The 15,962-nt window shown below is 43.2% G+C and overlaps 1 protein-coding gene across 5 annotated transcripts in view; it reads right to left on the bottom strand.

The window, feature by feature from the left end:
* Positions 1-15,962, bottom strand: part of chd3 (chromodomain helicase DNA binding protein 3) — a 56,350-nt gene that overhangs the window by 2,911 nt on the left and 37,477 nt on the right. For 4 of the 5 annotated variants that reach the window (XM_084924076.1, XM_084924077.1, XM_084924073.1 and 1 more), the window contains 4 exons: positions 13,767-13,962; positions 12,782-12,945; positions 12,328-12,454; positions 499-7,146 (listed from right to left, as the gene is read on the bottom strand). In XM_084924076.1, coding sequence (XP_084780202.1) covers positions 6,878-7,146; positions 12,328-12,454; positions 12,782-12,945; positions 13,767-13,962 — 756 coding nt within the window. In that variant the 3' untranslated portion in view covers positions 499-6,877. Of the gene's footprint in view, positions 1-498; positions 7,147-12,327; positions 12,455-12,781; positions 12,946-13,766; positions 13,963-15,962 lie in introns of those variants that run through there. The other variant, XM_084924075.1, reaches the window with a different exon arrangement.

Raw genomic sequence — 15,962 nt, 5'->3', positions numbered from 1 at the left:
AGTTCTCTGGTTGAAAATATCTTGTTGATGTCAGAGTTCAGAGGAGAATGACCAGACTGCTTTGAGCTGATCGGAAGGCAACCTAACTCAAATGACCACTTGATACAACGAAGGTACAGAGAAGGACAAATCTAATGCAACTCCTCTCTACTAAGAACAGGAAACTGAGTCTCAATTTCTGCTGCAACATTGAATCAGCCTTGAATCAGCGGTCCAGATCGGTCCCGTAGTACCAACTGAGCATCATTTAAACACCAAAATCTGGACCAAAATCTGGACCAAAATCTCTGATGGATGTTTCCAGCACCGTGTTGAAACTGTGCCACAAAGAATTAAAGCAGCTCTGAAGGCTAAAGGGGGTCCAACCCATTAGGTAAGCTGTACCTAATGATGTGTGGTGAGTGTGTATAAGTCAATATTTTGCAATATGGTGCAATTCAAAATCTTACAAACAGCAATTTTCATTCTATTTTTTGGTGAATAAGTCCCACCCAAGTGTGATTTTTAATACTTTTAATGAGAAAACTTGCATAATACAGTACATCAATATATCATATTACATATCCAGTATCAAGTTTGTTTACAATATTGACCAAACCTCAGAATGCATAACCATTAACCTGGACAGAGTGAGGCCAGCAATGAGTAAACACACACTTTATCCACAAGCACGCACACGGTCACACAAGGACACAGATGCACACACACACACACACACACACGCATAAAAATTAAGTTCTTTGCACAGCTGGCCAGCAAAAGGATCTGTGCTTCCCACATTTGTGCGCCATCATGAATCTGCTCAGGGAGTACAACGGGGAGTTTAGCGCTCCTTTCGAAACAAGGCCAAGAATGGACCAAAAGAGGTCTGACTCGCGCCACAGGGAAAGAAGTGTCATAACACCCCTGTGCAGATCAAAGATGTCATACGAAGTGTATTGAAGTGAAGACGTTTGGTGGGGGTGGAGGGGTGTTGAAGCCGTGTGCGTCTGTCTGAAACCAGAGGGGGGGACCACTTATGGGGAAACGTATGGCATTTTGCCAGTGGAGGCCAACAGAGGAGATCAAGAGAATGAGCCAGTAGAGAGTTAGTGTGTGGGGCAAGCAAAATCTGATAAGAACCAAAACAAATCGAGGTAAAGACTGGGTGAAAGAGCAGGAGAAATGAGGAGCTGCATAAAAAAAGAAAAGCTGCAGAAGACAGAAGACTGTTAAAATAATGAGAAAACACTCTCTCTTTAATGTGTGCAAATCACAGTACGCCTTAAAAATCTTCAATTCATAATCTTTAATGAAGGAGTCATCAAATCAGAACAACAACTCTGGTTATTGTGTTTTTTAGAAATCGGTACTTGATGAGTGCACCTCGTGGCAGAGTTGCGCCATGTTTGGACACCAGGGACTCACAGGAATGGACCAATGCTTGTTGTTTCTGATTTTATCTCGGTGAGAACAGCCTCACTGCTGGCTCTTTACTCTTCGCTTCCTGCTGGCGCTCTTTCACATTAAAAGCACTCCCATGGCAAAAAAGCAGGGAAATCTTCACTATTCATTAGTCACATAAACCCAAAACACGTGGATGTCCCAAAGTCCTTTTTGTTGTTGTTGCTGTTTTTGATTTTGAGCTTTGCTGGTAAATGCTGAACGCTGCGCCTGGTCGCACTGGTGGAATTTATGTCCGATTTTATAAGTGTGAAAATAATCACCGTGAGATAATGCTGCCAAAAAAGCCAAAGGAAAGTCATTATATATAACCATTAAAGGTAATTAAATGCTCGACATCTGAATCTTTAATTTGAAAAAAGGTCTACCCAACAACAACATTTCAGGTTTCACCTGCTGAAAAATGGGACTCAGTTCTAAAGATTAAGGACCCTGACTCTGAACCCTCACAAACCCACAGCTCCTTTTCAGCAGGGCCCAAAAAAGGCATTCAAGGTAAAGAAGGAGTGGAGATAAAACAGGAGGAGAAATTCAATGAAGCACTTGTACTATACCAGATAAAGATTCCCTCTGCGATGTCTGCAACAGTGTACATGTCTTTCTGCTGCCAAAGTAACTCTGCAATACTTCACCTCTATCTACTCAAGCTCCTCCCCTTCCCAGTCCCCCCAGCGTTGTGTGCATGAGCATGCACACAACGTGTAGCTGTACAATAGTAGCAGGCATTGTTAGATAGCTTAATTTCAAATTAAGCTGCCACTGATTAGAGTGAAAGTATGAGAGCAAGGATTCCTAAACTTCCACCCGGCCCAGGAGAAAAGCTATCTTCTCCTCAGCCTGAAACTCTGGACTGAGCTGGATGGAGCATCTGAAATCTAAAAGGCAGTAAAAATGATTCCTGGCCAACATGTCAGTCTGTGTCTCTCCCTTGTAGGTCCTGCCTACTCTTTGATAGAAGTGAATGCTGCCAGGTTGGCAAGAAAAGCAACATTTTTTCCCCTCGCTGAAAAGCTTTGCGTGAGTGCATCAATGCAAAAACCTCTCACCAAGAACAACCCTGTGTCTCTAAACTGTCAACTTTTCAGGAAGTAAAAAAAGAAGAAAAACAAAACAAAACACAAAAACGCAGGCTTGTTTTTTTTTTAGAAATCTATAGAGCCCAACTGAGAGAGAGAAAGAGAGGAAAAGAAAGACGCGCATGTAGCAGGAGGTTCACAATCAACTGAGAACGAAGAATATGCTTCAGCTGGAGGTACAAATCGTAAAATCGAGCTCTGAAACTGTGAGTGGTTTTATTTATAGGCTAGAGAAAGGACATCCCCACTCCAGAAAACTGTCAGGAAATAAAGATTATCCCCCAAAAAACATATTGGTAAATTATTCTTTGCGTACCCTTTGTGACCCTGAATCTTTTTCTATTCCCAGTCTTACTAATACCTGAAGCCTCACAAATAATTTCTAAACCTGAGGTGGCTGTGACAAGGAGGTAGAGCAGGTCATCTACTAATGGGAAAGCTGTTGGTTCGATTCCTCGGGCAAAATACTGAACCTCAAGTTGCTCCTGATGTATTCATCAGAGTGTAAATATGTCGGCTACAAAGCGCTTAGATGTACAAAAAAAGAGGTTGTGTGAATACAAGTAGAGCAGAAAAGTGCTATATAAGAATCAGTCCATTCAAATGAATGTGACTGCCATGTTATCTGACTGTTAATACAGACAGCAGCCTAATGTCTCCAAACACATATTTGTGTTAAGATGTAGATTCTTTCCAAGGTAGAAGATATTTGATACTGGAAGCTTTCTGGCCTTCATTTGTAGTTTGCTTGTCCAGATTTTAATGATTAACCACATGTGAGCAGGCTTCAGCTGCTCACGGGCGCAATCTGTGTTAAGATATCATCAGCTGATATTAGCTAATTGACAATCGAACGATATCGGCATTTATAACGGCTGATAAATTTTAAAAAAGAAATGGAAGAACCATCATTAGCCATCACTGACGTTGCATAGTTTTCCCACCAGAGGGCCTTCTGCAACATCCCTTTTGGCAATCCGGTCGTTAAGTGATGACGTGACGAATTCTACTTCCGGGCCTAAAGTAGTCTGCGTTTAATGTGGCTTTTGTGTTGTTAACATGTTTAATATTATGTATTTTCTTCTATTTAATCTCAAAAAGCTCCTAAAACAGTCAGTGATCACTGTTGACCTCCCTCGGCTTTTATTACCGCTAATCATTTATTTAAGCTCAGTTTTTAAAACCTTAGGCTGTAACTACAGCCCAGCCCATGCAGCAGTATATGAATGACTAACCTCGTATTGTGGATGGATTATCTCAGTTGTTCTCCTGGCTGAAGTTTGGTCCTTTTACAGCATCCTACCATGCGATTACATTTGTTCCTGACCACCGAGAACACTCACGTTAACTTTTATCGAGTGGAAAAAAAGTTAGCTTGTTTATATTATGCTAACATAGCTGTGTCGCTAGCGGTCACATAGCACATCATTATATACCAGCTAGCCAAACTTCAGTAACCCTACAAACGTCACTGCTGTTTAGTTTTCTGTCTTCATTTATGTTGGAAGTGATAACAGAGCTGTACGTTTTAATTTGTTTCCAAAACCCTGCAGTCAGGACATGCTATATTGTATTTAGATAGAAGCTAGCGAGCTAACTTCCTGCTAACTTCTAACTCCGTTAAATGTCATAAATTCCGTTTTCATGGATGCCTGGATGTTAAACTCAATTGTTACACCTGGTAGAGCAGAACGCTGATCATTTTATTAAAGATGAAAGACTTTAGACAGTTTTTCAACTCTCAGTAATGCCACAGTGATCGTTTGATATATGGACCTGCAGCGGAGTTTAGGCCCAGACACGGCTAGTGACGGCAGACTTAACGACCGGATAGGTTTTCAGAACGCTACAAACAACAACCAGTGGATCTGAGCAGACTTCGGGCAGAGCGTAAATGAATAACTAGTGCGAGTGAAACCTGTTCATGTTTCGTGTGTCTGAAAAAAAAAAAAAATCAGCCGATATATCGGATTTTTACATCACAGACATTAGTATCGGTGTTGATCCTATATATCGGTCAGGCACCCGGAGGAACATGTTTCCTAAAATGCAGTCTCATAAAAATCAGTTCATGACTAACGATAGCTTAGCTGTTTTATTAGCTTTAAAATGCATCCACTCCTGTAAACATGAAGTCTTGAGCTACAAAGTTGTGAAATTATGGAAAATGTCCCTCAGTGGTGAAGACACTGTAAGTGCACCATTCTGTCATTTTAGCTCTGTTTTGGTCCTCCACCACGATCACTCGCTGCTCCCGGGGATGGGCAGGATGCATATATTGTATTTATTTTCTCTGAAAACAGCTGCCTGCAGCTGGAAACAGTCTCGAGAGCAGTCACTGAACCAAAACAGAGCTAAACCGAAAGGTGCTAAAATACTCCCGACTGCTGAGCCGGACGATATGTGTGCACTTCACACGTACAACATATTAATGCCATCTTTTCTTTAGATAGAAAATACCAACGAGAGCTTCAAGTCATAGTTTTGCTCATTTTAGACTGAATTGCAATCAGGATAACAGACTTTAAGGTATATACTGACTGATCTAAGATGTTTAGCTTATTTTCTAAGAGCAGAAAAACATATTTGAACAAAATACTTTAATATTTCTAGTAAGGTATCCAAAGTCGTACTGACATCAAACAGGCATGTCAAACAGTTGGCACAAATCACACACATTCACACTCATTTCTTAACCTACAGACATGCACGACATTCTCATTGCAGGCCACACTGCTACCACACTTCTCCGGTCATTAAGTCCTTTAAACTCAAAGGGAAATATCACTCAGTTTTAACTGAAAGCAATCCAAATTCATTGCTTTTTCCCTTTAGATATGAGGCAGAATGGTTCATCTCTAGGACGCCACACAGTGCGCACACCAAGCTGGAAAAACGATGACACGGTCCAGAATGTTTTATTTTCTCGGGGTTCAGGGGACATTTTCCAGCGTGGAATCCATCACGCTGTCACAGCGAGGAAACTCAAAGAACAAAAAAAGAAAAAAACGGCTTCAAAGAGAGTCTCCCTTTTTTCTTCGATGACAGATTACAGTCTTCATCTTTTGGGAAGAGCCGCTCATAAATTATGATCTTTTGTATTTTTCAGTGATTAGGCTTAAAAACAGGAAATGTAAGTACTTCATTAAAGTGATATTCCCCTTCAAGTGACCCCCCCACTCCCCCCCAAAGAAAACGGGTGCAACAGTAAGTATGCTTTCTAATACAGTACATGTCTTTGCTGTCCATCAGTTTGGGTTAGAGCTGCCAACCGCTGGACAAAGGCATCGTCTCAGTTTTTACATCTATGCTTCTTGTTTGGACTCAGGAATGCGAGAGAGGGCAAGAGAGTCCATGGGAAGTCGTGTTTTATACTTAGAAAACTTTTTTCTTCTTCTTTTTTTAAACTTTCGCCCCTCGTTTTTGTTGTTTTTTCTTTGCAAGATAATCTCGGTCCACTTTATCTCCCTCGCTCTATTTTGAGTTTGGGTTTCATCTGCCTATACTCAGCAGATAAATTCACTTGTTTGCAGGTTTTACAGGTTGTGTGCGAGTTCCAGAGCGTGTAATATATATGCATATCTGAGCGTGTTCGACTGAGAAAGAGAGACGGAGGAGTTGAAGACTGCGGAGGAATGAGGGAGTACGGGGTCAGATCGAGGGGACAGCCTTGTTCAGTCAGCCGGCGGATGAAAAATTGATCCGGAGGGAAATCTTTTTTTTGTCTCAGAGGGAGAAATAGAAGAGCTAAAGAAGTTTGTATAAGGAGGAATTAAACGAAAAAAAGATCCTCTTTTGTTGCATTGTTTTTTCTTTTTATTCGGCGTCTAATTTAGAGTTTTTGAAATCCTGTGATTGCATTAAGCAGCTGTCCCAATCCCACCCCCATTCTTTTTAGCCAAGGCCTTCAAAGTAAGGTTCGTTTGTTCCAGATAAGTACTCTCTCTTTTTGTCTCTGCCCCCACCACCCCCCGGGCATCATTAGTGCTTGATCTCAAGGCCAGATTTTCACCTCTCCCTTTTTATTTTGGACTCACTCCTTATGCAGTTGATTGCTTGTTTTCTTTAGTGGATCAAAGTGCCGCCGCTACTTTTCTTTTCACATTTCATGTCCGCTTGTTTTGTTTTTTTTCCTTTCTGCCTCCCATCCTTATTCAATCCATCCAGCGAGCTTTTCTTCTCCCTTTATATCCCTCACATTCCAGCTGTGTCAAAGTGCTCTATCCTTGGATCCTTTTTGGAAATGCTCTCATGCATTCGGCTTCTCGTCTCATTTTTGTTACATTCCACGATTGTTTTTCCATCCAAACGTCGCCCTGTTTTTATTGTTTTAGTGTTCACCTCCCCGCTTTTGCCCCTCAGGGTTTCTTTGGTCGCCCGTTGCGCGGCAGGTTCTCCACTGTGTTGCTGAGGCGGTACTTGACGATGATGCTGTGCACTGTGGATTTAGGCATCCTCAGCTCCTGCCCGATGGCCCCCTCTGACTTTCCGTCCTTCCAAAGGTCCACCACACGCTGCCGCTGCACCACATCATGCTCCTTGGTCTTCTGGCAAACGCTGGCAGCGGTTGGCCCTCCGGTGGCTCCACCAGCGGCTCCCCCGGTGGCCCCAGCAGCGGCGGCGGCTTCTGTGGGGGCAGACAAGCGGCAGACTGTAGTGGAGGCTTGGAGAGGGGAGAAGGATAATGTGACACTTAACTGGTCCCTGAAGGGATTTGCTCTTTTAGTTTGCCTCCCTCCTCTCTGTGGGGGGGGGGGGAGGTCGGAGGTCAGGGGAGAGCTACCGAAGCTGGAGTGGTGGAGGGGTAGGGGGAGCTGAGGTTCAGTGTCCTGCTCAAGGACACTTTAGCAGGATGGGTACTTGCAGACACGCGTGCTCCACTCCATCTGTTTAATGTTTACGCCTCTAAAGGATGAAGTCTGGTCTAATGTGTGGGACTCCTTCTAGCACAGATGTGTAGCGTCCTGATGGCAGAAACAGGCTCTCCAGAATGCAACTTGAGTTATTGTGCAAATGCTGACAGACTGCCACGTGTGAGACAGCACCAAACAATCCTTCATCAGAGCATTGTTACGTTTTGTTGCGCGGTTCACAGAGTGCAGCTAAAGTAGTAGATGTGCACTTAAAGCGCCACAGCCCGAGTATTTTTGGACATGTTTTGTGTACTCAAATGTGGGAGCTTCTCTTGGGGAAGTGCGCTGTTAATGGAGGGGGGGTTGCAGAATCAGAGAATTGTTATTTTAACTCCGTCCATTCCTCCAGCTCACTTTTTTCCCTCCCCCCCCCCTCCCCCTTTCGGGCTCAATCTAAAAAGGTCACGACGCAGCGCAACCCCAATCAAGACCGTAAATGTGGTCTCATTTGCTGCATGCTTGTGCCCCGCTGCGGTGCTCGAGACTGCAGCCCCCAGGCCCACGCTCAGCTTCAGCTGCAGTCTCGCCACGAAAAGGCCCCCGGTGAGCAAAAAAAAAAACCCCACGAAGCAACACAGCACGCGTGTGACTATTTCTGAAGCAGCCGGTGCTCGGCCCAGCCCTCTGCCAGTTCACAAGTCACAACACGAGGTTTAAACAACCAAACTCGTGCGGCTTTGGTTCCTCTCAAAATACCTTGGTAGAAAGTCCGAATGTTTTCTTGGCACGGCCCGAACCCAGACAGCCTGAGCATAATGACATTTTCAGAGATAGGCCCTGGCTCTCGAAAAAGCAATGCTTTTGACAGATGTCTCAGTCTGCAATTACAAAAAAAAAAAAAATCAAGATACACCGAGCGAGAGGGACAGGAGAAGCACTTGGAGAGAGAGAGAGAGAGAAAGCTGGCTATTGCGGTTTTTAGAGCTAAAGCTATTGGGGAATATCAGGTTTTACCAGTTATCTCTGCCACATCGCCACTATCTAAACATCTCCAAACACGAATGCACATGCAGAGCAGAGAGCGCGTCTGGAGAGCACATGCTGTTACCAAACTAATTACGAGAAAATACATGCTGGAAAAACTGCCAGCGAGCCCTGACATACTGCAGACGAGGAGAGCCGGACAAGAAGTCAAAATAAAATCGATTTTTCTTTTTCTCTGCTTTTTTAATTCTTAAGCCCTTAACTCAATAAGTAATAAGAGCCACAGCAGGACCCAACAAGAGAAAATAAACAGGCTCCTTGGGGCAGGTTTGATAGCGCTCCGGCTGTGCTTTATCGTTGCACAATGTGTCATTAGATCCCATAAGTGCTGAGCTGAGTATTGAGGTTTCGAGGCCGGACATGTTAAGAGATGAGAACGCCTTGATATAGCAGCGCAGCACGCTCGTGTTTGATTTGGGTAATGTCTATTTCAGGTGTCTATCTGGCAGCCACATCAGAAAGCTCTGCTGCAGATGTTTTTTTCCGATACGGACTCCTTTCTGGATTTTTAAGGTTTCACAACTAAACCTGCTTAGGGTTGGGGCGGGAGATAAAGTGACTGTTCAGAGTGCCTAAAAGGGCGCTGCTTTAGAAGCCATCAGGTAGCTCTTTCAGTCACACGACACGGCATTAAAATGAAACCCAAGACTCGAGCAATGATCCGAAATCTACGCGTAATGCAAAGACATCCTGAAATACCCGATTCCCCAGGCACGCTCATTTCTGCAATATTTTTCCATTTTCTTTTGCCTAATCTTTTTCCACAACAACATAACCATATATAGCTGGAATTCCTCAAATGACATCTTTAAAAATAGGAGCAGCACTTTGGACCGGTTTTGTCCATCAACGGCGCACGTTGCCAAGTAATCAAGTTCTGATCTCTGCGGCCAGATCTGGGCTTCTCCGTCGGGGTGTCTCGGAGGCTGGAGTTGGCGCGCACCCTTTCAAATATGAAACTATAAAAAGTGTGACCGGTGGGATTTGTCTGCTTCTGTTTTCTCACAGGCTTCTTTTGCCAGAGCAGATGGTATAAAAACAAGGAGGACATTAAACAGTGAAAATGAATGGCTCAGTCACGCTAGAGAAAAAAATATGACAGCAACCTCCTTGAGCCTAGGAAAAGTCAGCGGTTGCCCGGTGATTGGATTTAATTTTTTTTTTCACATCTGGAAACTCGTTAGAAGTAGAAGTAACTACCAACAGACTAACCTCAGGGCAACAACTTTCAATTGCAAGGCGATTGCACAGGATGCCTGGTTGGAGGCAACCTGTCTCCAAACAATTGCAGTCTGACTCAAACAGATTGGAGGTTTGCCAGCAAGACATCAACCTGAGTCAGTCTGCACTGATAAGTGCAACTCGTGTGCAATGCATCTCTTTGCAATAGGGGACTTGACTCAACGCATCTGCATAGTACTTATATTCCTATATAAAAGAAAGCCTTTCTGAGCACCTGTGATATTTTACAGTTAAACTGCTGTTCTGCAGTAACTATGTCACTATCTGTGGAGAAATGTCTGAATTTTTCTTTGGATGTCAGTAGTTAATGTGAATTTCTGAGTATGCAGACTGCAACAGATTTGCAATGTTCACTGTTTCCACCGTTAATGATCATATTATCACAAACAGGTTGAATGTAACTGTCAACTTAATCCAATTTAATCACAAACCAATGCAAACTGATTTGGTTTTCTTTCTGTTTTATTGCTGCCTGACTCACTAAAGTTTCTCTGAGGATAGCAACTGACTGCAAGTAGCAAAAGCCCAGGTCCCCATCTTTGAAGCAGCTATTTGAAAGGCAACAAGACTGAAAGCAATTACAACCATTCATTCTCCAACCACTGTTTGCCTCAGTGTGACTGTAGCGTAAGGCCTAAACCCAGTTAGTGATGCAGTTTAGCAAAAATAAGAATGCTAAAAACTGTTGCAGCAGATTCTGAGATTTACCCACTAGTAATCAGTAGCATGGGTGAAGCATTTCCCATAATGCAACACAGTACCATCTTTTCATTATACCCTTCATGCCTGGTTAATTACTATAGCTTTCAAGAACTCTTGAAAGCACTTTCTCTTTGCTTTCTATTTTGAAGCGAGCTGAGACTAAAAGATAGTTGTCTGTCACGCTGATCGCTGTGTCAGATTACACAGAGGCATAAAATCTTGCCACTTTATGACTGACAGACATGACAGACTGCACCCGCTGAGTCACGCTTGTCATCCATCAAAACATGTGTGTAAAGAGGTGCTAGCTTGTAATTTCCAGGATAGCAAGGAAAGGAAAAGGAACAGAAAATGGCAGCTGAAGCAGTCATTATAATATTGAGTTCTGACCACACCGGCAACATAATTCCTCTTTTGCATTGTCATGATTACAGCTGTACAGAGCTCAGCGGTAGAAAAAAATATCTCGACAGCTGGGAAAAAGCAATCTGAACCGAAGGGAAGCGTCGTGGATGACACCAACACATTTTTAACATGCTAGTGAGACACTACAGGAGGCTGTCAGGCATGGAGCCCCGGTTTTAGTCCGTAGGCGAACAGACGGCCCACATCGTCTGGATCGGCCCACGATCGCAGCGATATCATGTAGTCTGAACCTGGCATTAAATCACCTCTCCTCAGGCCGAGAGCAGCTGGTGTATAAAAGCGCACTAAAGTTTTCAGTGAATGTTTGGCATGACTGAGTAACTAGACGCCGTAAAGTGTGTGCGCTCAATACAGCTCGTTGGCACGTTTTTACGAATCTGTAGATTTTGCAAACGGTGCCTGCTCCGAGCCTGAAAACAAAATCAGAACTTTGGCCACATCGTGAACAGAATTTAGAATTTGAAACCAAGGTGGAGTCTTGAGAAATATCAGCGTGCGACTGCTGATAACAAGAAAATTATGAGTAAGTAAGGTAAAAAAAACAAAAGGAGCCACCAGAGCGAACAGATCTGTTTACAAATGACACTGGTTAACAGATTTGTTTTGAGTTCTGCTTTATGAGACGTGGAAAAAACTGCACGGTGGTTGTTTTTCTTGGCTTTTAAAAGATAACTGTCTGTGATTGTAAAGCAGCATTTGCAGTCATTCATTCAGACAATGACTTGGAGCAGCTCGGAGCGGCAGGAAGAGATTTGACTGAAAATGATAAACTCAGAGAAGCTCAACAGCAATGAGTTACCTGCGACCAAAAACTCTGAGCTCATTTTAAACCTGTGCGAAGTGTGAATTTGCACAACCCCGACCACAATGATCCCTTTGACATCACCAGAGTAATTTTCTCAGACTGGATCCAGACCCAGAAATAAAAAATTTTAAAACAGCACCACGGCTTCCCACAGGTTGATGAGAGCTCCTCCCGATGAGCAGACTGAATTTTTATGTGGAAAAATCGATGGGAAATTACTAAGACAAACTGAATGTTGCGCCTGAGCCAGCAAAACCATCTCCACCGCTGTCCATTATCAGCACGTTAACGAAAAACAAAAACAAACATGACTACGGCCACTTCAGATACAGATTTAATGCACAAAATGACTCTAAAGAACCCTTAAACTGACGCTGCGGCGCTGCTTTGTCCTTAAAACATCCTTAAATCACGTGCTGTGATAAGAATCAGTTCCTGAGCCAGAGGCAGAGCTGCACTGACACAGCAACAACACCTCCGCAGAGAAGCATAAATCTGAGTAAAAGTCATCAGCTTGCCAAGTGTCAGACAGATCAAACAAGCTTCTTCTTCTGTGCTATAATTACTGAAGCCCTAATGCCTCGAGATGTTCGATTATTACCTGTTTGTCTCTCATACGTCCACAAACTGCATTTTCTGCTGACAAAGCTTTTTTTTTTCTTTCTTACTGTCATATTAAGTACACACTTTGGTGCTTTACAGCTGCTACAGTGTCAGCGGCGCCTCAAACACTGACCTGATATGAATGATCCGGGTGGCATCTGACTGTAATTGGCCCCTCCCATGTGTAGGGCGCTCGGGGGCGCGGGTGTGAAGGGGGCTCCGTAGTTCTGAGGGGTTGCGTAGGGTCCTGGAGGTATGGGCTGTGGAGAGAGACCGTGGGAAAGACAAAAAAAAGGTTTTCTTTAGAAATTCTGCACGTGGTGATTTTAAGAAAATCAAAAAATAAAATGAACCCCCTTTTGAGTCGTGCAAGGTGACCAAAATAAAAAGTGCCGAGTAAGCAGCTGGGGAGTTAAAAAGTGCAGGTGGGTGAGGATAATGGGCTCTATGTTTTCATTGGATGTCTTCCATCTATTATTTTTCCACTGAGGGCTGGCAAAGCTCGAGCAGGTTTCAACCTGTCAGCGTTTGTGCGTGTGTGTGTGTGTGTGTGTGTGCTGTATTTAGAGGCAGCCTGATGTGCTGACCGGGGGTGTGTGCGTCTCTGTGCCCTTGCTGGCCAGTCGGCTGAGGATGCTCCTCTCTGACATCTGCAGGCGGGCGGCGATGGGTGGGACTCTGGACAGCGTGGCCGGTAGCCGAGTCACGTCGGCCTTCATGTCGCTCAGCAGCTCCTCCAACTGGTTCAACACTGCAATGACAACAACAATAAGAAGACCACAATAAGAAGAGCCACCGACCAGGTGCTTCAGCTTCTCATTGTTATTTAGTTTGCTCAAAATCTTCAATTAATATGAAGAAATGTGCTTTTTTTGGAAGGTGGCAGTTCAGGTGTTTCACACCCGAGGCTGCTCCTGTGCTATGAAGGTCAAGACTATAAATAGTCTGCTTAAGCAGCTTTACTTCAACAAGCTCTTGCTTTTCTTTCCTCAAATGCTGAGAATAAATGTTTAAATAGCACATTGTTGATGCTGTTTTTGTAAGAGATTACAGTTCCCATCCTCCAGTATCTGCCCTCTCTGTCATCGCACCCTAACAAGTAATTAATCACCGCCCGCAGCGCTGCTGATAAAAAAAAGTATTGCGTTCGGGTCTGTTAAGACGTACGAGACGAGAACAAGACCAGCAGTGTGCTGAGCGTGTTATTCTGTCGACAGTGCGATATAAACATGGACGGGCTTGCTAAGGAGCCAGCGAGGAAATGTTTGGAGCGATCACTTATCGTTGTGTAAGTTTATCTGCCTGCCGTTTTTTTTGAAGTCAGCTCCAGGCAGAGCGATACGGTCAACTCAGCAGGAAAAGATTGCACAACAGCTGCTGCGAGATACGCCGATCTTTTATCCCCCTCTGATTATCTGCCTGACAATCTTCCCTGCTTTCTCTGAATCCGTCTGCGTGCCTCTGTGCAGATCTGCTTCCCCGACACAAACGTTTGTGTTAGATTTTGTTCGCTGAACAACACGAAACAATTTCCTCGCAACTCTCGGTGCCTTTCATCCGATCGCTCCTGACCTTTGTGCAGGACAGCGTTGGCTGGCTTGTTTCCCGCCAGGGACTCCTTGCTGAGGTGCTGGTGTGACTCCGCCAGGCACTCCACCTCTGCAAAGCGTGCATTGAGCGCCATGGCCGGGTGGCTGGGGTCCTGGGTCATGTTTAGGTAAGCTGCCCGCCGCAACTGCTCCTCTATCACCAGCGCCTGCTCCAACAGCTGGAGGATGATGGATCAGGAGGAGGTCAATGGAGAAAGAGCAGAGAAAGGACTGTTTATGAATCCGAGGTCACTGAAACCACAACATGTATATGTGCTTTAGTATGATTAAAAAAAAACATGTAATTTAAAAAAAAAGTGATTTAAGAGTTGTACTGATTGTGGTTTGCACTGTATTCTGGGCCTTCCTGCACACTCTAGGCTCCAAAATAACAGCGCTGTGATGAAGTGCACTTCAACACAGATATCAAGTTACAAAAACATTACAGAGCGCTAAAATTTGCCACTTCAGTTGGTCTGCAATGCCTCCAGGGCTCTCTTGTTGCGTAACTTACACAATAGTTCCACTCCCAGTCTGGATATTAATAATGTACCACAGCTACAATTTAGATACCGTTACTGTATACAGTTAGTAACTTCTATACTCTTGTTCCATATGTGCATTTTATTACATTTATCGTATGTTTATCTTAAATGGAGCTTTAAATAATTTACAAAATCATATAAAAAGTTTTTAAAATCTAAAGTTTGGTTATAAAATCAACACAACAGGCCGTAAAAGTACGGCTGAAACAGATCTAGTACCTGAGGAAAAACTGCTTGTTTAAGTTTTTGTTTGTGTATATAAAAAAAGTAAAGATTTGCTTCCATTATTTATTTATAAATCACAATCTTAATTTAATGTAAGTAATTTTGAGGGTTGGACTGTTGTTGGGTCAAACTGGCACTGTCGAGATCGGAGCTGGACCAGTTTATCAGCAGGCTGATATTATCTGCCATTATAAAAGGCATTTATAATGGCAGAGAAATGCACATTTAAAAAGGAGAGAATAGATAATGGATTGCATTTATATAGCGCTTTTCGGGACCCCTCAAAGCGCTTTACAATTCCACTATTCATTCACTCTCACATTCACACACTGGTGGAGGCAGCTACAGTTGTAGCCACAGCTGCCCTGGGGCAGACTGACAGAAGCGAGGCTGCCATATAGCGCCATTGGCCCCTCTGGCCATCACCAGTAGGCGGTAGGTGAAGTGTCTTGCCCAAGGACACAACGACCAAGACTGTCTGAGCCGGGGCTCGAACCGGCAACCTTCCGATTACAAGATGAACACCCAACTCTTTGAGCTTTGAGCTAGATGATACAAAGACTACGAGTGTTGGTGTTGCATAGCTTTTCCTTTAGAGAGCACTTTGCAGCTTCACTACTGGCCCATGTATCTGTTAAGCTGCAATCAATGAGCAACTGAGCCAAACAGAAACTGGCAGTGAGTGTAAATCAGTAAATAAGTAACTATACATAACAAATATTTGGGAAATCTGTTTATATTTTTCAACTCTAAAAGGAAAAAAAATCAGCCGATATATATTGCAACATCAGACTTTTAACTCACCAAATATCGGTACCAATATCGACCTTAAAAACTGTATCAGTCGGGCTCTAAGGAAGGTCCCACATGGGTAATTGAGAGGGACTTTTTTCACATTTTTAAACCAATCAACCAATTTATTAATGGAAAACTTAATCAGGAGCTCAATCATTTGCAAAGGGTGAACACACTGCATCCTGTCCTAATGGTGGAAATGCTGCGATTAACAATGTGCCATCAACACTCAACACCTGGGCAAAAAATATGTCTCTAAACATAAAAAATACATAAAAAAACATTTATTTGTAATTTAAAAGACCATGTTTTTTAAAGGTATGATATAAATATCCTTAAACAAAAGTTATCTATAATCACACAAAGTGTGTCCAGATCAAACAAGAAAAGTCTATCAAGACTGATAATGATGAGAAAACAAAGATTTTATATCACATCTTTTATGCATTCAAAACACTGAATGAATCAGCACATTATACTTACTGAGGTAATTTGACAGTAAGTATATAACCACACACCTGATTGAAAAAATACTGCTAATAATAAGATGTGACACAAAGTCCTTATTACATTCTTAATAATGCAGCGTAATTAATAATTCAGACAGTGGTTAA

Source organism: Perissodus microlepis, chromosome 3 (genome assembly GCF_051167445.1).
Source record: "Perissodus microlepis isolate ML-2025 ecotype Zambia chromosome 3, ASM5116744v1, whole genome shotgun sequence".
In the NCBI taxonomy this organism is placed as follows: domain Eukaryota; kingdom Metazoa; phylum Chordata; class Actinopteri; order Cichliformes; family Cichlidae; genus Perissodus; species Perissodus microlepis.
This window is presented reverse-complemented; position numbering and strand designations above follow the sequence as displayed.